The 21,403-nt window shown below is 41.3% G+C and overlaps 1 protein-coding gene across 1 annotated transcript in view; it reads left to right on the forward strand.

Moving 5' to 3' along the window:
* Positions 1-4,221: 4,221 nt before the first annotated feature.
* Positions 4,222-21,403, forward strand: part of LRRC63 (leucine rich repeat containing 63) — a gene marked incomplete at both ends in the record, with an annotated part of 80,261 nt that continues 63,079 nt past the window's right edge. The window contains 3 exons of the mRNA XM_084876184.1: positions 4,222-4,306; positions 5,606-5,776; positions 6,757-6,825. Of these exons, the coding sequence (XP_084732310.1) occupies positions 4,222-4,306; positions 5,606-5,776; positions 6,757-6,825 (325 nt within the window). The remainder of the gene's footprint in view (positions 4,307-5,605; positions 5,777-6,756; positions 6,826-21,403) is intronic.

The following is a 21,403-nucleotide window of genomic DNA, read 5'->3' on the forward strand; positions in this document are numbered from 1 at the left end:
AGTTCAAAACCACACTTATAAGGTTTTTCAAGAATTTCCTAGAAAAGGCCAATAAAATAAATGAGACCTATGAAGATATGAAAAGGGATCAACTAGAAATAATAAGGGATCAACAAAAAATAATAAGGGATCAACAAGAAATAAAGAAAACATTCTCTGAAATAAAAAATATTATACAGAGTCCTAAAAACAGAATGGAAGATCGCAAGAATTAAGTCAAAGATTTGGAACATAAAGAGCCAGAAGACACTCCTCCACAGAAGCAAGAAGACAAGAGAATCCAGAAAGTTGAAGATAATGTAAGAAACCTCTGGGAGTCAATCAGGCACGGGGATGAGGAATGCATGAGATGTGTGTGTTTTGTTTTTGTTATTTTGGTTTTTGTTTGTTTGTTTTTTTTTTTTACAGTAAACTAAAGTCTATATTTAGAAATTCAGGTAAAAATCACAGCAGTGCCTATGATTATAGAAGATAAATTAAAAATATAAACTAGCAATGAGACAACTTCTTTCAAGTAGCAGGAAACATGTTCTCTGCTGCAATTTTTAAATCATTATTTGAATTCATCTATTAATTTTGGATTTAAGAAAAAAAAAAACTTTGCTAATTATGACATCTGACCAGATAAGACAGTAAGCATATCTTAAATAATACAGCATGAAACAAAAGGCCATTTAATTTTTGATGACTTGAACTCCTTAATGACATTTCAGTTTTACGTACTGTAGAAAGGTTCAAAAACTTTTGCAGATTTGCTTAAAATCCCTGCTGGTATTTAGGAAACCTTTTAAAAGTAATGTTCTTTTCCATTTGTTGATACAGATTATTAATGTAAAGTTCTGAGCAGTTTACAAACAGATATTTAAACCTTGGGTGCTGGAGTGATCTGTTTTCAGACCTCAGAGGTATTATTTGACTTATTTACTCCAGAGCATCACACTTTTCCTTCCCTCCCTCCCGGGGAAAAAGAAAGTCTGCAAAATGGAGGCAGATTTCCAGACTAAAGAAAACCAAGATTCTTGAAGCTTGGAGTATAATCCATAGTTAAGAGGAATGCCAAGTACGTACGTAAATTTTAAAAATTTTATGAAACATAAGATGAATTTCAGCTGTCATATTCTTTGAGAATGAATGAGACATGACGAGATGTTACACACTTTTCATCCTATATAATAGATGGATAATATGCAAATTGACTTTAACACCACCGGGAAAGACCAGTTACTATGACTGTGCACTGACCACCAGGGGGCAGACGTCCAATGCAGGAGCTGCTCCCCTGGTGGTCAGTGCACTCCCACAGGGGGCGCACCCCTCAGCCACAAGCTGGGCTGATGGCTGGAAACTCAGCAGTGGTGGTGGGAGCTTCTTTCACCTCCTCCCAGTGCTAAGGGTGTCCAGCTGGGGGTGGAGAGGGTCGGGGAAGGAGCAGGACTAAGCTGGCAGGTGGACATCTCCTGGGCTGCCAGACGGATGTCTGATTGCCAACTTAGGTCTGAGCCCTGCCCGTAACGGGCCTAAACCAGCAGGTGGATATCCCCGGAAAGGGTCTTGGACTGTGAGAGGGTGCAGGCGGGGCACGAGGATTCTAGTTTATAATAAAAACCTTAAATTTCCTGCCTACAGTTGGTCTGGAAAATGGTACAAAGTCTACAGCTGCTTTAAAAAACGATAAGATAACAGATTCTAAAAGCCTGTAAACCATTGAAATCACACACACACATATATATCTATATATTCGTCCACTGTTTTTATATTTCTTTTTTCAGTATCCCCTTATTCCTACACAATTCCCTTTTATCCAGGACCTTTAAAGGACCAGAAAGACAAAACCGTTTGCATTAAATGAACAGAAAGAAAACAATGTTGGCTTTTCGGGGGCACAGCAAAATCAGCAAGGGACAACAACGTGAAAGCGCAGCATTAAAGACATTTTAGACATTGAGGGTAATGGAGGAAAGTAAATCACTGTCATTAAGAATAAAATAGTAAAATGGCTTGTCTCCACGGGGTTCCTCCAGCCCTCACTGCCCACAGCCTCCCAGGCAGCCCCACATCGAGGCTGAGAGGCGACCTGGCTCCGCAGGCGCTGCAGGGCGGCGCCCCTGTCCTCCCGGCCCTCCCCTCCCCGCCGGCCCGCCTCCGCCCCGGCCCGCCTCCGCCCCGGCCCGCCTCCCCGCCGGCCCCCCTCCCCGCCGGCCCGCCTCCGCCCCGGCCCACCTCCGCCCCGGCCCACCTCCGCGCCCGCCGGCCTCCCCGCCGGCCCGCCTCCGCCCCGGCCCCCCTCCCCGCCTGCCCGCCTCCGCGCCGGCCCCCCTCCCCGCCGGCCCGCCTCCCCGCCGGCCCGCCTCCGCCCCGGCCCGCCTCCGCGCCCGCCGGCCTCCCCGCCGGCCCGCCTCCGCCCCGGCCCGCCTCCCCGCCGGCCCGCCTCCCCGCCGGCCCGCCTCCGCCCCGGCCCGCCTCCGCGCCGGCCCGCCTCCGCCCCGGCCCGCCTCCGCCCCGGCCCGCCTCCGCGCCCGCCGGCCTCCCCGCCGGCCCGCCTCCGCCCCGGCCCGCCTCCGCGCCCGCCGGCCTCCCCGCCGGCCCGCCTCCGCCCCGGCCCGCCTCCCCGCCGGCCCGCCTCCCCGCCGGCCCGCCTCCGCCCCGGCCCGCCTCCGCGCCGGCCCGCCTCCGCCCCGGCCCGCCTCCGCCCCGGCCCGCCTCCGCGCCCGCCGGCCTCCCCGCCGGCCCGCCTCCGCGCCGGCCCCCCTCCCCGCCGGCCCGCCTCCCCGCCGGCCCGCCTCCCCGCCGGCCCGCCTCCGCGCCGGCCCGCCTCCCCGCCGGCCCCCCTCCCCGCCGGCCCGCCTCCCCGCCGGCCCACCTCCGCCCCGGCCCCCCTCCCCGCCGGCCTCCCCGCCGGCCCGCCTCCGCCCCGGCCCGCCTCCCCGCCGGCCCGCCTCCGCGCCGGCCCGCCTCCGCGCCGGCCCGCCTCCCCGCCGGCCCGCCTCCGCGCCCGCCCGCCTCCGCGCCGGCCCGCCTCCCCGCCGGCCCGCCTCCGCCCCGGCCCCCCTCCCCGCCGGCCCGCCTCCGCGCCGGCCCGCCTCCGCCCCGGCCCGCCTCCGCGCCGGCCCGCCTCCGCCCCGGCCCGCCTCCGCGTTCCAGTTGCTAGGGCCTGTCTCCTTGGCTTTTGACTGCAGCTGCGGGGAGGGTGGCTTGGGTTCTTTCTCTACCAACTGCATCTGGCCAGCAGATCCACCGCCTCCCTTGGCCAATATCTCGCTGCCTAAATTCCCAGGGAAAGGAGATAAGTAAAGAGGAAAATTCGGTTGCTTTGAGAAGCAGCTGATTGCCCTAAAGGACAGTAGAAGTCCAATGTTTCCAAGCACCTCTTCAGATAATACGGAGGGAAAATAACCGTCATCAAGAGGGAGGTACTGCCAGGGAGCATACCTTTAACGTTCACGTTCACAGGAATCTTTTGGGGATAAAACGACCCGTTTTTGTAGCTCCAAAGCGTTTCCTTTTAGATTGTCAACAGAATAGTAAGGTACTGCACTTTGATGCTGCCCCGATAACTAAGTGCACATTTTGGGGGCTTATTGGCATCATTTCTAAACAGTACTAATTGGGACAGAAATCCTGGAAAATCTCATTATACTGAAGACCATCTTATTTTTGGATTAAATTGTGATGGCCCAATATAGTGGTTGAAATTTAAAATAAGTCATTGTTACAGAAAGAAAACAACTCAGATATTGTGGGTCTTTAGAGGCTATCACCAAGTGGTGAGTTTTGCATCTTTTGACCAAAAACTTTTTCCAAATTTATAGTGATAACATTTTGGAGGTAGAGGAAAAAAAAAAAAGTCATTTTTTTTTTTTTTTTTTTTTTTTTTACTGTTCTGTATTTACTAGCTGAAAGAGCACTGGCAGATTGAACTTTTTGCTAACATGGAAAATTTTTGAATGGTTGGTCATAGCATATGTATTTTAAAATTCTGCATTAATTATAAAGCTAAATTTTACCTAGATTCTCTATAGAAGTTTTAAAGAATGATTTTCTTATCTTATTTTTCTTTTATAGGAATTCTGCTTGGATTTAGTAGAATGTTCACACCGAATAATATTCATTAAGATGTAATTTAGATTCGAATGAATTTTCAACAATAATTCAAACATATATTCCAAAGCTTTTCAACTTTCAACTAATAGCTGTGAAAAATAGTGCTTATTATTAATTAAAATGCAAAACCACCCACAACTTCTCCGAAGACCTTTACCTCCAAAGCTCCCAAAGCTGCCATTACATAAGACTAAAGTCCATAGAAGTATGTATATTAATGAGATATTATTAACTATTTTTCATAGAAAGTTCTCAATTTGCACAGCTCAGAATCACAATAGTTAAAAGACATCAATAACCAGTAGCAAAGGTTTGTTGTATGATGATAGCATTCAATTTAATTCTACAACTATAGTTGATTCTCATTATGTGTGGATATTGTAGGTATAAATTTACCTACTGCTAAAATTTATTTGTAACCTTCAAGTCAGTATTGGTCTGTGTTTTCTCTTTTTAAGTTAACACTATATCATGAAGAACACCGTGGGGCAGCATACAGAGCGGCTTCTCACTCCTTGTGAGACTGTGTGGAGAGAGGTATAAATGGTAACTCTGGGTATGCTCAGGGCAGTAAAAACACATATGTTCTCAGCTGATATATTCTGACTTTTTGTTTCAGCTCTCATATTGTAAACAACTGTCCTTTCCCAGTCTCTTTAGTGACTTTTTTTTTTTTTTTTTTTTTTTTTTTAATATTTGTGCTTCTTGTTGGTGATTTTGCTGCCTAAAATATCCCCCAAGCACAATGCTGAAATGCTATCTAGTCTTCTTAAGCATAGGCCATGACGTGCTTTACAGAGAAAAATATGTGTTAGATGAGCTTCCTTTAGGCATGAGTTAGTGTTGTTGCCTATGAGTTCAATGTTAATGAATCAATAATATATGTTAAATAAAGTGTCTTTAAAATAGAAAAACATGTAACAAGATTATGTGTTGATTAGTTGTTGCTAATGTTGAGAGGCTTGCAGGGATATAATCCTATTTTCCCTAGAAGTTACCATGTTTAGAGGACACATTGGTCTGACACCTGGCATTGAAAAGAAATGCTTATAGCATTTCAAATAAGGAAGAGATGATGATAAATAGTAAACATTCATCAGAATTATTTTCACTCATCTACATTGCCAGAGTTTTAGTGGTAACTGTTAAAAAACATCTTTTATACTCTATTCTTTTCTACATCAATTATGTATTTTTTTCAAGAATAAGCTCCCTACCCTATCCTTCATAAATCTAATACAATTTAGCCTCTTCAATTCTCCAATTATTTATTCAAACTTTATCACCGTCAACTAAACAAAATTCCCGATAGCTGAATATATACAGAAATATTTTTAGATGGTGAGAGAGGGGTGAGCAAATAAAACAAAGTTATGAATTCCAAGAGATTACAGTTTTGTCCCTGACACCTTGATGAATATAATCTAATTGTGCTTTTCTCTCTCTCTCTCTCTCTCTCTCTCTCTCTCTCTCTCTCTCTCTCTCTTTTTTTTTTCTGGTTTAGCCAAGACTGATAAAATTAAGCCATCACATGAAAAGTTTGCTCAAGATGAAACCACTTTAGTTGAAGTAGATAAAACTAGTTTTCCTGATGTTGTTTCAAGAAAGCAACCACAAACCTTAGTCAATATCCAAACTCTCTCTCTCAATTACCATGCACAAAGAAAAGTGGCTGGTATTTCCAAACCTCACAAATTTTCTAAAAATGTTTATTGGAGCATTCCAGAGACTGCTACTAATTCCATATTTCTTCCAAGTTTTAATCCAATTTCCAGGAGAGTGTTTGGGAAAGAAACAAGGCAAATGGAAAAATCAAGAAAACCAAAGGAAGAACCATCTGAAATGAAAACAATTTCTGATGATGACATGTTGAAAGATATTCTGATTCTCTCCTCAAAGTTTTCCAAACCTTTAAATGCCCCTTCCTTAGTTACCATTCCAGAAGTCAAGGAAGTTCAGCCTAAGTACTATATGACCTATACTTTTAAGCACACTTTAATGGATTTTAGTGCAACAATTCCATGCCCTCTCCCAAAAACAATGCCTGTTCATGCACAGAAACAGTTACAACCGCCTGATCATTTACAACGAACCACAGCAGTGACAAATATTGATCCCCTTCTTGATATTGTTCTACCAGTACCAGTTTTACCAAGAAAACCTTACAAACAGTCTGTAATAGGTATGTCTATTCTGAACCTGATCTGTAAAAATGGGGTCAGAGGAAAGGAAAGAGAAAGGCATACAAACAAATGGTGTCCCCTATTTGAGTTTGCAGAGTGGAATGGTTGGATTGCTCTTTGCCCATATATTTAATATATGGGCTAGAATGCAGTAACAGAAGTTTTGATCTTGCAGGTCTAATAAGACCAAATTGGGTATTCCACCCAAATGGTAGTGGTGGGAAACAGAGAAGGAAGTTCAAAAGATCAAAAAATATAATATAAAGAAACAGTGAGAATGAACAATCATTCAGAAGGTAATCTAGATGAACTATAGATGCAGAATGTCAAGGCTAATGGGTGCTTTTGTGGGCAGATTACCATGGATAATTCCAATTCATTAAAAGATTAACAATTATAATGAAATCATAACAACATTAACATGAATTTTCACAAGTATTCAAAGTTGTTCCATTTTTTTCTTTTTTCCTAGAAACTCAGGTAATAGGAAATGAAAATCTGGAAATTGTTCCAAAGCAAATCATGCTAACCCCGTCTGAAGGTAAATGCTAGGTTTATGTTATTCTTTTAAAGTTATATGTAATATTATCTCTCTGTAAAAGTATTCAATATGGACGAGTAAAAATAATTCTGATGAATGTTTACTATTTATCATCATCTCTACAAGGTACCACAAGTTCTTTTAGATTATAACAGTAAGTATTCTTTTCTCTCTTAAGTCCAGAATATGTGTCTACATTTTTAGGTATTTCACTATATCAATTTTCACTAATACATTTTCTCTTTCCTATGTGACAGAATGTTAAGTGACACTTATTTTCTATATTTTCAGTTGAGTACAATAAATGATGAGGGCCTCTAAATTCCAATGAGGAGATAATAGATTCATTAAGGCATTACTTTCTTATTTTTTTTAAATGTAATATGCATTTCATCAAAGTTATACATACATATAGTTTAAGGGTAAAAAAACTTGTGTGTTTGAGTATGTCTGTGTGATTCACACATATGTCTCACTTCATTTTCAGTTCCTTGAGCTGTTTACTCAGCAACAATTTTTTTTAATATTGACTATAAACCAAACTTTGTACTGATGTTGGGAACATAAAACCTGCAGTATTCTTAATCTGGCTGGGGCAGATAGACATGCAATAATGAGAGTTAGCTACTTGACATGTGCCAGTTACTGTTTTAACATCATTGCAGACCTATAAAACTTTTTACAAATACAATGTTTGGTAAACAACAACTACCAGGCACATAAAGAGAAAGACAAAAAAAGTGAAAACTAGCAGAAACAGTAAGCTGTAGAAACATACCCACAGGAGTTCTAGGTATTAGAATGAACAGATACATATTTCAAAATAACGCAATGACTCCTGGTTCTCTCTAAGATTGAGTAGCTTATCTTAGACAAGTCCTTTCACCAAAATCACATACGAGAACTGTCCAAAATATAGAACCCATCTTTTTGAGGTATTGGAGATTATCCATTACAGAGAAGACTGGAGTGGCTATGATTCTTAAAATAAAGGAAGCCTATGAGTTAGTTCTACATTTACCTTGTCTTTTTGCCAATTTGGAGACTAGAGCACAAGTAGATATTGGTAGTATTACTGGGTTGAGGAGATAGCAATCAACCAGTGGGACTGCCAATATAGCTGGGACTTGAGGGGCAAAATATCATAGAGGAGACAACTGAATCTAAATATCTGCATACAGCTAAAACCGGTTTGGCTCAGTGGATAGAGCGTTGGCCTGAAAGTCCCGGGTTCAATTCAGGTCAAGGGCATGTACCTTGGTTTCGGGCACATCCCCAGTGTGTGTGTGTGTGTGTGGGGGGGAGTGTGTGCAGGAGGCAGCTGATTGATGTTTCTCTCTCATCGATGTTTCTAACTCTATATCCCACTCTCTTCCTCTCTGTAAAAAAGAATCAATAAAATATATTTTAAAAATCTAAATAAGGCATGCTGCCATCTCTGATTTATTAAGTTTATTCCATTCTGGTGGTCCCCTCTTTGGAAAGTTTTAGGTGGGTTTAAGGGCCCTCAGATTATTCAGATATCTATCAGAGAATTCCTAACCACCCCTTCACCTAATCTCTCTCCTTTACCCTCAAAACCAAATGCTTTGGCTTACACTGTATGGGTTAATAATCTGGAACCACAGCACACAATTATGTCTTAGCTCAATCATCTTTACATCTTAATTTCCTTTACTAGGACAAGGAATCTATGTCATGCCATACATCATCCTTCTTTATTCTGTTGTTAGCTTTCACACCTTCTGATCTGAAGTAGGCAAACAAGGTCTATTTTAGAAATTAAAACTTGAACATTGTTTCCTTTATTCTAGAATGCAATAGCATAAACATTATTGAGATTGTAAAATATGTTGCTGCAAGTAATACAGCAAGAATGTCTGGAAAAGTGAAAAATATTTAATAAAATTTCAAAATATTTTCTTGCCACACTTGGGTGTTACTTGGACAGGCCATTTTTTCTGTTTTAGATGTCTTTTTTTTATGTTTTGACTATTAAACTTATTGGGGTGACATTGGTTAATAAGATTATACAAGTTGCAAGTGTATAATACTGTAATACATCATCTGTATATTGATTTGTGTTCATATCACCCCAAATTTAATTTTCCTCTCATCATCATATATGTATTTGTCCTCCTTTACCCTCTTCAACTTCACTCTACCCTCTTTCCCTCTAGTAACCACCATACTGTTATCTGTATCAGTGAGTTTTTCTTTGTTTACTAGAGAACCAGTGCACAAAATTCATGTGGGCGTGAGGGTCCCTTCAGCCTGGCCTGCACCTTCTTGTAATCTGGAACTGCTGGCTTCTAACTGCTTGCTTGCTTGCCTTGTCACTCCTAACCACTTTGCCTGCCTGCCTGATCTCCCCTAACTGCCTCATTGCCCCTAACCACTCTTCCTGCCTGCCCGATCACCCCTAACTGCTTCTACCTCAGCCCCTGCCACCCCACTTCATCCGGAAGGTCATCCAGAAGGACATCCAGAATGAAGTCTGGAAGATTATTTGACTGTTTGGTCTAATTAGCATATTATACTTTTATTATTATAGATTTGTTTTATTTGTTACTTTATGGTTTATATCCCATATATGAGTAAAATCATATGGTTCTTGTCCTTTTCTATCTTATTTATTTTGCTTAGCACGATAGTCTCAGTTCCATCTATGTTGTCTCAAATGGCAGTATTTCATTTTAATGGCTGAGTAGTATTTCAATGTATATATGTACCACATGTTCTTTATCTAATAATACATCTAAGCACATTTAGGTTGTTACATTGTCTTGGCTACCATGAATAATGCTGCAATGAACATTGGGGTACATGTATCTTCACAAAATGCTTTCAATTTGAGGGGGAATAAATATTCAAAAGGGGGTTGTTGGGTCATGTGGTAGCTCTATTTTAATTTTTTTTAAAGAAACTCTATGCTGTTTTCCATAGTGGCTCTACCAAGTTATTCTTACCATCAGTGTATAAGGGTTTCTTCTTCTACACATCCTCTCCAATACTTGTAACTCCTAATCTTGTTGATAATATCCTACCAAATAAAAGAGTAATATGCAAATTAACCATCACTTAGCTACACTCACAAGCCATGCCCACAAGCCATGCTCACCAGCCAATCAGAGTGAGTATGCAAATAAACCCAACCAAGATGACTACAGCCATAGAGAGGAGGGAGGCTTGGGTTTCCCAGGCAATGGAAGAAGCCAAGCTTTCTGCCTGCCCTTGCCGGCTTAAGACTCCACTCAAGGCTACAAAGTTTCAATTATAGAAGATACATAAACCCCAACAGAAATGGCTGCAGGCCAAGGAGAGAGCAGGAGGCTTGGCTCTGCTCCAGGCTACAAAGTTTCAATTGTAGAAGGTAAATAAACCCCAAATACCAGGGCCTCCACTTGGGTTGACAGGGGGCATGGCTGGAATGCAAACCACCACAGGCCCCTTGTCCAGGCCACCCCACGTCCCAAGGGAACCCCCACCCTGATTCGGGACACTCTTTAGGGCAAACCAGCTGGCCCCACCCATGTACCAGGCCTCTATTCTACCTAATAAAAGAGTAATATGCAGATTGACCGTCACTCCAACACACAATATGGATGCCCCCATGTGGTCAAAGATCCTGCCATTATGTGAACACATGGGAGGGCAGTTGAGAGGGACCAGGCTGGCAGAGGAGAGAAGTTGGGGTTAAACAGGCTGGCAAGGGAACAGTTAGACATCAATCAGGCTGGCATGGGAGTGGTTAGGGGTTGATCAGGAAGGCAGGCAGGTGAGCAGTTGGGAGCCAGCAGTCCTGGATTGTGAGAGGGATGTCTGACTGCCCGTGTAGGCCCAGTGAGATCAGGCCTAAATGGGCAGTCGGACATTCCTTGAGGGGTCCCAGATTGGAGAGGGTGCAGGCTGGGCTGAGGGACACCCCCTGCCCCTGTGCACAAATTTCATGCACCGGGCCTCTAGTACACTAATAGCAGAAAATTGCTCAAACCTCCATGATGCCCACCAGCCAACCACAAGTGAGTATGCTAATTAAACCAACAAATATAGCAGCTTATTTTGAATATGCAGGCATGAAGTGGCTGGGGGTGTGCACCTGCTGGTACTAAGCGGCCTGCATCCCAGGGACAGGTGTCCTTGGGATCCAGGCTGCTCTAAGCCTGTAGGCCTGCATGTAGGCTCTGTATGTAGGTCCAGGTTCCCGAATGACCCCTGGTCATTCCAGGCCTACACACATAGGTGCAGAGCAGTTGGGAGCTGGGGGGGAACATCTATTGCATCACCATGGCAATGCGGTGGATGTTCGCCTTCCACGGCCGCTTATGTGTGCACTGGCGGCAAGCATCCTGAATCCTGGGGACAGGCGTCCTTAGGAGCCAGGCTGCTCTGCGCCTCTAGGCCAGTGCTTAGGCCTGGAGCTGCTGGGTCTGGGAAAGCCCCCTCCTTCCCCCAGCTACTCCTGGCCTATGTGAGCAGGCAGGGAGTATGTGGGGGTAGGGCGGGAAAATTCCTGGGACCCAGGCATTCCAAGCCGGTGCATGCTCACAAGTGGCCAGGGGCAGGGTGGGAATGTTTCCCTCAGCAAGCGAGCAGACACCAGGGCCCTGCTTGCCCCTGTGGTGGTGAGCCAGAGAGCAGACAGCAGGGCCATTCTTGCCCCTGGCCCAGGTGGCTATGGGCAATCAGGCCCCCACAGAGAGAAGACACCAAGGCCTGCAGTAGTGTCAAGCAGGCAGGTTCGCAGAGAGCAGAGAACCACAGGGAGCAGGCCTAAGCTGTCAGTAGGACATCCCCTGAGGGCTCCCAGATTAGAGAGGGTGCAGGTTTGGCTTAGACCTCCAATCCCAGTGCATAAATTTTGTGCATTGGATCCCTAGTAGCTATTATAACAGGTGTGAGGTGGTATCTCATTGTGGTTTTAAATTTCCCTTACTGCTAGTAAGTTAAGAATCTTTTCATATATCTGTTGGCCATTTGTCTGTTCAGTTCCTCTGCACATTTTTAAAATTGAATTGTTTTTTTGCTGCTGAGTTGAATAAGTTCTTTATATAATATATTTAAATATATTTTTATTGATCTCAGAGAGAAAGGGAAAGGGAGAGAGAAACAGAAATATCAATGATGAGAAAGAATCATTGATTGGCTGCCTCCAGCAAGTCCCCCACTGGGGAATGAACTGGCAACCCAGTCATGTGCCCTGAGCCATGCCAGAGGGGCTATATATTTTTTATATTAGACCCTTATAGGAGATAATGTTTAAGTATTCTTCCGCATTCCATTGGTTGCCTTTTTGTCTTGTTGATCATGTTGTTGTTTTCTGTTGTTGTTTATAAGCTGCTTATTTATGTTTTTTTCTATGCAGAAGCCTTTTCATTTGATACAGTCCCATTCATATATTTTTGCTTTTACTTCTTTTGCTTTTGGGGTCAAATTCATAACATACTATCTGAGATCAAGGCTCATAAGTATAGTACCTATGTTTTCTATGTATATAATTGTTTCAGATTAGACTTTAATTTAAGTCCTTGATCAGTTTTGAGTTAATTTTTTTGTATGGGGTCAAATAGCAGTCTAGTTTCATTTATTTGCATTTGACTTTCTAATTTTCTTAGCACCATCTTATCTAATAAAAGAGTAATATGCAAATTGACCATACCTCCGCTACACCCACAAGCCATGCCTGCCAGCCAATCAGAGCGAGTATGCATATTAACCCCAACCAAGATGGCTGCAGCCACAGAGAGCAGGAGGAAAGCTTGGGTTTCCCAGGCAATGGAAGAAGCCAAGCTTTCCGTCTGGCCTTGCTGGCCTAAACCTCCACTCAAGGCTACAAAGTTTCAATTATAGAAGGTAAACAAATCCAAACAGAAATGGTGGCAGCCACAGAGCAAGCAGGAGGCTTGGCTCCACTCTAGGCTACAAAGTTTCAATTGTAGAAGGTAAATAAATCCCAGGTACCAGGGCTTCCACTTGGGTTGACAGGGAGAGTGGCTGGCCTGCAAACCACCCCAGGCCCCTCACTCAGGCTGCCCCACACCCCAAGGGAATTCCCACCCTTATCGTGGACACTCTTCAGGGCAAACCAGCTGGCCCCAACCCATGCACCAGGCCTCTATTCTACCTAATAAAAGAGTAATATGCAGATTGACCATCACTCCAACACACAAGATCAAGATAGCTGCCCTCATGTGGTCAAAGATCTTGTCCCCATTAGGACCCAAGATGGCCACCACAAGATGGCCAGCAGGGGAGGGCCGTTGGGAGGGACCAGACAAGCAAGGGAGGACAGTTGGGAGACACCAGGCCTGCAAGGGAGCGCAGTTGGGGGTGATCAAACCTGCAGGGGAGGGCAGTTAGGGGTGACCAGGCTGGCAGAGGAGGAAAGTTGGGGGCAAACAGGCTAGCAGGGGAGCAGTTAGACATCAATCAGGCTGGTATGGGAGTGGTTGGGGTGATCAGGCTGGCAGGCAGAAGTGGTTAGGGGCAATCAGGAAGGCAGGCAGGTGAGCAGTTGGGAGCCAGCAGTTCTGGATTGTGAGAGGGATGTCCGACTGCCCAGTGGGATTGGGCCTAAACAGGCAGTCGGACATCCCTTAAGGGGTCTCAGATAGGAGAGGGTGAAGGCTGGGCTGAGAGACACCACCACCATGGATTTCGTGCACTGGGCCTCTAGTTTATTGAATAAACTTGTTTCTCCATGGCATGTTTTTTGCTTTTTTGTCAAAAATTACTAGTTCAATTCTAGGTGGTTTGCAGACTGAAGGGTCCCTTGTTCAAAACTGGTGAAGGGCCCATGCCTGTGTTGTGGGCTCAGTCCCCAGTTGGGGGTATGCAGGAAGCAGCTAATCCATGATTCCCTGTCATCATTGATGTTTCTATCTCTCTGTTCCTCTCCCTTCCTCTGTAAAATCAATAAAAATATATATTATATATTTAAGAATTCATAGTCCATATACATGTGGGTTTATTTCTGGGCTCTCAATTCTGTTCAGTTGGTTCTGCCAATACTATGAAGTTTTTATTACTATAAATTTGTAGTATAATTTGAAGTTAAGGATTTTGATAATTCCATCTTTTGTCTTTTTCCTCAAGATTGCTTTGACTATTACGGGTCTTTTGTGGTTCCATGGAAATATGATGATTTTTAAATTCTATCTCTTTGAGAAATACCAAGAGGATTTTGATGGGGATTGCATTAAATCAGTATATTGCTTTGAGTAATATGGCCATTTTAACTCTGCTGATTCTTCCAATCCATGCACTCAAAAACATCTTTCCATTTCTTTTCCTCTTCTCCACTTCCTTTCAGTAATAGCTTGTAATTTTCAGTGTATAGGTTCTTCACATCCTTTGTTAAGTTTATTGCTATGTATTTTAATATGTTTGTTGCAATTGCAAAATAAATTGTTTTGTTTTGTTTAGTTTTCATTTCTTTTTTGGAAATTTTATTGTTACTACATAGGAACACTAGATTTTAAAAAATATATATATTTTGTTGAATTTTTACAGAGAGGAAGGGAGAGGGATACACAGTTAGAAACATTGATGAGAGAGAAACATCAATCAGCTGCCTCTTGCACACTCCCTACTGGTGATGTTCCCACAACCAAGGTACATGCCCTTGACCAGAATCGAACCTGGGACTCTCCAGTTGGTAAGCCAATGCTCTATCCACTGAGCCAAACTGGTCAGGGCCACAATGGATTTTTATTCATTGATTTTGTATCCTGCAACTTTAAGTATTTATTTATTGTTTATAATAACTTTGAGTAGAGTCTTTAAAGGTATTTTTTATATAAAGAATCATGTCATCTGCAAAAATTGTCACTTTTTCTTCTTTCTTACCAATTTGGATGCCTTTTATTTCTTTTTCTTGCCTGATTGCTCTGGATAGGATTTCTAGTACTATGCTGAAAAACTGTGATGAGAGTGGGTTATTTAACTTAGAGAAAAAGCTTTCAGTTTTTCACCACTGAATCTGATATTAGTTAAAGGTTTATCAAATACTACAGGCCCAGTACATGAAATTTATGCATTGTGTGTGTGTGTGTGTGGGGGGGGGGGGGGTCCCACAGCCCAGCCTGCACCCTCTTGCAGTCCGGGAGTCCTGAGGGATCCTGTTTTGACTGTCTGCCTCCTGATGGTCAGTGCATGTCATAATGACTGGTCATCCCACCATTTAGTCAATTTGCATATTAGCCTTTTATTATATAGTAGCCTCTGCACTCTTATATTATATTGAGGTACATTCCTTCCATGCTCACTCTATTCAGTATTTTAATCATAAGTAGATACTATATCTTATCAAATACTTTATTTTTAACATCTACTGATGTGATCTTATTATTTTTATTCTTTATTTTGGTAATGTGGTATATTACATTGATTGATTTGCATACGATGAACCATCCTTCTGTCTCTGGAATTAAACCGTCCTCCTTAACCATGATATATTATCTTTTTAATGTATTGTTGTATTTGATTTTTCTAGTATTTTGCTTAGGATTATGGCATCTAAATTTATTAATTTATTAAAGATATTGGTCTGTAATTGTCTTTTTGTGTGTATTGTTCTTGAAAGGTTTTGGTATCAGGATGTTATCCTCATGAAATAAATTGGAAAGTATTGGTTCTTTTCAATTTTCTGGGAGAGTTTGAGAAGAATAGGTATCAAATCTTCTTTGAATGTTTGGTAGAATTTACTAGTGAAGCCATCTGGTCCTGGGCTTTTACTTGTTGGGAAGATTTTTTTTTAAATTACTGTTTCAGTTTTCTTATTATTGATTGGTCTATTTTGTTTTTCCAGTTCTTCATGATTTAGTCTAGGAAGGTTATATATTTAAAACAACTTGTCCATTTCTTTAAGGTTATTGAATTTGATGGCATATAGACTTTCATAGTATTCTTGTATAGTTTTTTTTGTATTTATGTGCGGTCAATTTTAACTTTTCCTCTTTCATTTATTATTTTATTTGAGTATTTCCTCTTTTGTCCTTATGAATCTAGCCACAGGTTTGTCATTTTATGAATCTGTTCAAAGAACAAAGTATGTGTTCATTAATTTTTCTGTTGTCTTTTTGTTCTCTATTGAATTCTTTCTAATTTTTATTATTTCCTTTCTTCTACTGACTTTGGAATTTGGATGATCTTCTTTTTCTAGTTCTTTAAGGTAAAATGTTAGGTTATTTATTTAAGATTATTTTATTTTATTTTTAAATCATTGTTTACCCTCTTCTATCTTTCCCCCACAATCCAACACACTGATGTCCATGTCTATGAATTCTTTCTCTCTTTTTGCTCCATCTGTTTGTCACCTCCCATCAATATTCCCCATACCAGAACTGTGTTCTTGTCTCTATCTAGGAGTCTATTTCTTGTTAGTCCAGTTTGTTCATTAAATTCCATATATGAGTACTTGTCTTTCTCTGATTGGCTTATTTCACTTAGCATACTGTTCAGGTACATCCGTACTGCTGGAAATGGTAAAATTTTCTTCCTTTTCATGGCCAAGTAGTATTCCATTGTATAAAGGTGCTATCCACTCATCTACTGATGCACACTGGGACTGCTTCCAAATCTTGGCTAAATAATGCTGCAATTAATATCAGGGTAGATATATTCACTCAATTAGTGTTTTGGGTTTCTTTGGATAAAGTCCCAGAAGTAGAATAACTGGATCATAAGGCAGTTCCATTTTTAATTTTTTGAAGTAATTCTATACTGCTTTCTACTCGTTATTTATTTATTTATCTTATTTTTTTGAGGTAGGCCTGTAATGATATAAATGTCCCTCTTATAACCACCTTGGCTGTATCCCCAGAATTTTGATATTTCATATTCTCATTCTCATTTGTCTTTATATATATATTTTATCTCTTCTGTTATTTCTTCTTTGACCAAGTTATTATTTAGTAACATGTTGTTTAATCTCCACATATTTCTGTATTTTCCACTTTCTTTTTGCAGTTGATTTCCAATATCAAAGCATTGCAGTCAAAGTATATGCTTGGTATGTTTTTAATCTTGTATTTGTTGAGGCTTGCTTTGTGTTCCAAGATATCATCTATTCTTGAGAATGTTCCATGTACTAGGGCACGCTAGAAAAGAATGTATTTTTTGGTGTCCTGGGAGGAAGAGCTCTGTAATATTGTTTATGTCCATTAGGTCTAATGTGTTATTTAAGACTGATATTTCTTGGGAGGAGAGACAAGATGGTGACTGAACAGACGGACTTGTTCTGAGCCTAGTCCCAGAAAAGATAGAAGCAGCGTCTGAGAGTTGCTCAGGGAGTATTGATTGGCAAGCTAAGGGGTAGCAGAACTCTAAAAGAGGGTAAGGGTCCTTTGGACAGGATTTCTTGACCAAGCAGCCAGCACTGCGGCGGCGGAGACCTCTCCTGGAGCTACGGGCTCAGAGGGAAAACTACACCATCTTACCAAGAAAGGAGGGCCTTCTCTGAGGCCTGGAAAACCCACAGCGGAGGAGACCATCGAACAGCTGTGACGCCCCAATCGGCGCAAACACGTGGATTCAAGAGAGTGCTTCAATCACCTACGGAAAGGTCAGAGTTTTCGGGGAAAACATGAGGGTTCTGGGTCACTGCAGCGCAGGCAGCAACTGTAGCCGTTGCACACCCAAGCAGCTCCACAGCCAGAGTGACCCCAGGCCCCAATAGGCCCTGTGCCCCTAGTGGCTCCGTGCCTAGAGCTGTGCCAAAAGAGGCAGCGGCTGCAGAGAAAATTGCGTGCTGCAAGACCCAGTGCTGGGTTTGGCGTGATCTTCCCAAAAATGGGGACTTTTTTAAAATGCCAAGAATCGGGACCGTCCTGCCAAAAGCAGAACATCTGGACACCTTGGTGCAGACCCATCCTGAGCCTGATCCCCTTTACCCCCTTGCTTCTGAGTACTAGGGAAGGACTGCCCAGTTTGGCATATCCTGGGAGACTGCAGGAGGAAATTGCCTTCCTGGAAACAGGGTATCAGAGCGAGAAGAGACAATCTGGGAGCCCACACCCAGGCAGCTTACTCCGACAAAACATAGAGCCATAGAGAAAGAAGACTAGAGCAACCAAAAACACTGGGAAGTCAAACCAGAAACACTGCCACCTAGGAGCTGAATTACAAACTGATTTTTCCCTTTTTTCCTTTCTTTTTTAAAATTTATTTTTTTATTACTTTTAATTAATCAAAATTAAACAGACACAAATAACTAAGAAATAGCCTACTTAAAATTAAGGACTAGCTTACAAAACTGAGGTGCAGTGGAACGCAGTAAACTGCAATACTGTCAGGACCGAGAAACGGACGTACCAAATAGAATAACAGAGGAAGTGAATGACCACTACTGCACATTTTATGCTAATTTTTCTATTTTTTATTTTATTTTCATCTTTTAGATCTTTTTTTTTTTTTAAATATATTTTTATTGATTTTTTACAGAGAGGAAGAGAGAGGGACAGAGAGTTAGAAACATCCATGAGAGAGAATCATCGATCAGCTGCCTCCTGCACGCCCCCCACTGGGGATGTGCCTGCCACCAAGGCACATGCCCTTGACCGGAATCGAACCTGGGACCCTTCAGTCCGCAGGCAGACGCTCTATCCACTTAGCCACACCGGCTTCGGCATCTTTTAGATCTTTTATTTTATTTTCATTTTTTACATCTTGTACTTAAGAAACAAATTTTTTTTTCTTTTTTCCTCACTTGATTTTACCTTTTCAATTATTACATTTTTCAATTTCAATCATCATTATTACTACTGCTATTTTGCATTTTTGTTTCCTTTTTCTTTTTTTTCCTTTCTCCTCCTTCTTCTTCTTCTTCTTCTTCTTCTTCTTCTTCTTCTTCTTCTTCTTCTTCTTCTTTAGTACCATTTTCTTTTCTTTTTATTTTAGATTGGGATTAGTCTTCATTCTATTTTAATCTCTACTATAGCATCGTTCAACCCTATCTCAACTCGACCTTTACATCATCACTCTCTTACTAACCTTTATTCTTTTCATCTCCTGTTTATCTTATCCCTTTCCACTTTAGTTTTTCCCTATTCTTTTTGTATACTCCCTGCTAAAATTCTCACCATACTTATAGACCTAATTTTCAACCCCCTGCTCCAAGTGCATGAATACCACTCTCTTCCCTATATTAACTAGTTAAAAAACAAACAACTATTTTCCTCTCTATCTTTTTGTTGTTGTTTGCGTGAATGTTGATTATATTGAATTTTTATGCTTTTTAGTGAAATTGATATGTTTATTCTTTTGTTGTTATTGTTGCTTACTATTTTTTAATTGCTTTGTTTTTGTTTGTTTTTTACTTCTGTTTATCGTAGCCTTGCTTAATAATAATGGATATTGTAGTTTGTATTAAGCTCCAAGTATTGCTGCTGGCATTTGTGGGGATTAGTGGTTGTTCTATGGGAATTTTCTCCATATATATATATATATATATATATATATATATATATATATAGTTTGTTTCCCCTTTCTTTCTTAGTCTGCTTCTTCTCTCTCTCTCTCTCTCTCTCTCTCTCTCTCTCTCTCTCTCTTTATCCTGTTTCCCAATTTCATTTTGACACTACTTTTTTTTTCTTCTTTTTTCTATCTCTTTATTTATTCCCCCCCTTTTTTTTTCTTCTTTCTCTCCTATCCCTTAATTTGCCTTTCTCTAGTGGTCACCTTTATTAGAGGTTATTAATATCGCAAATACATTCCTGTTTAGTGCCTTTTGTGTTGTACCTGGTAGTGTTGTATTTTGTGCCTTTAAATCAACGCAGGAGAAAGAAAACCACATAACCAGACATCCTGAAAAGAGAGACTAGGGGCAGACAAAGAAATAGCCGGCACATGAAAGAAAAGCAGGCATCACCAGAAAAGGAAGTAAACGAGTTAGAGGTAAGCAACCTACCAGAGCAAGAATTCAGAGTAATGATCATGAGATGGCTAAAAAGAATGAAAGAGAAATTTGACAATAACCAAGAAGAAATGAAGAAGAACTAAGAAGAAATGAAGAAGAGCCAAGAGGAATTGAAGAAAAACCAAGAGGAAATGAAGATGAATCAAGAAGAAATAAAAAATGAGATCGCTACTATGAAGAACTCAATAGAAAGCATCGAGGAGACTAGAGGAAGCAGAGGAACACATCAGTGAGTTAGAAGACAAGATGGAAAAAAATACCCAATTAGAGCAGCTTCTAGAAAAAAAAATTAAAAAGCAGTAGGAGAGCCTATGGGAGCTTTGGGACAATACAAAACAAAACAATATTCGAATAATAGGGGTTCCAGAAGGAAAGGAAACTGAAAAAGGAATAGAAAACTTGTTTGAAGGAATAATGACAGAAAACTTTCCTGAGACAGAGAAGAAAAAACCCACACAAATCCAAGATGCTCGCAGTCCCAAGCAAAATAAATCCCAGAAGACCGACACCAAGGCACATTATAATTAAATTGGCAAACACCAACGACAAAATAAGAATCTTAAAAGCAGCCAGAGAGAGACAGAAAGTTACATATAAAGGAACCCCCATCAGACTAGCAACTGATTTCTCAACAGAAACTCATCAGGCCAGAAGGGAATGGGATGAAATATACAAAGTCATGCAAAGGAAGGGTCTGTATCCAAGAATACTGTACCCAGCAAGGCTATCAATCAAAATTGAAGGGGAAATCAGGAGCTTCAAAACCAAAAAAGGACTAAAAGAATTTATCTCCACCAAACCAGCAATGAAAGAAATGCTAAAGGATCTACTGTAAAAATAAAGAAATAGGAAGCAAAGAAGGAACACAGGGGTATAGAATAAAAATGGTGTCAAATGAGTACCTATCAATAATAACTTTAAATGTAAATGGATTAAATGCTCCAATCAAAAGACATAGGGTAACAGATTGGATAAGAAAACAAGACCCATATATCTGTTGTCTACAAGAAACCCACTTCAGAAAAAAAGATGCACACAGACTGAGGGTGAAGGGATGGAAAAAGGTTTTCCAGGCAAATGGAAATGACAAAAAGCTGGGGTAGCAATACTTATATCTGACAAATTAGATCTCAGAGTGAAGGACATAACAAGAGATAATGAAGGCCACTTCATAATACTAAAGGGAGCAATCCAACAAGAAGAAATAACACTGGTAAATATATATGCACCCAATATGGGAGCACCCAAATACATTAAAAAAAAAAAAACTGCTGGAGGAAATTAAGGGAGAGATTAATAGCAATATAATCATAGTAGGAGATTTCAATACCCCACTGTCATGTTTGGACAAATCATCTAAACAAAAAATCAGCAAGGAAATATCAATCCTAAATGACTCACTAGACCAGATGGAATTAATAGACATCTTCAGAACATTCCACCCCAAAGCCACATAATATACATTCTTCTCAAGTGCACATGGGACATTTTCAAAGATAGACTACATTTTGGGACATAGGCAAAGTCTCTTCAAATTCAAGAAGATAGAAATCATATCAAGCATCTTCTCAGATCATAGTGGCATAAAACTGGAAATTAACTACAATGAAAATAATCCAAATAAATAAAACACATGGAGACTAAACAGCATGCTATTAAACA

The sequence above is a fragment of the Pipistrellus hanaki genome, assembly GCF_964339955.1.
Source record: "Pipistrellus hanaki genome assembly, chromosome: 3".
NCBI classification, from domain to species: Eukaryota; Metazoa; Chordata; class Mammalia; order Chiroptera; family Vespertilionidae; genus Pipistrellus; species Pipistrellus hanaki.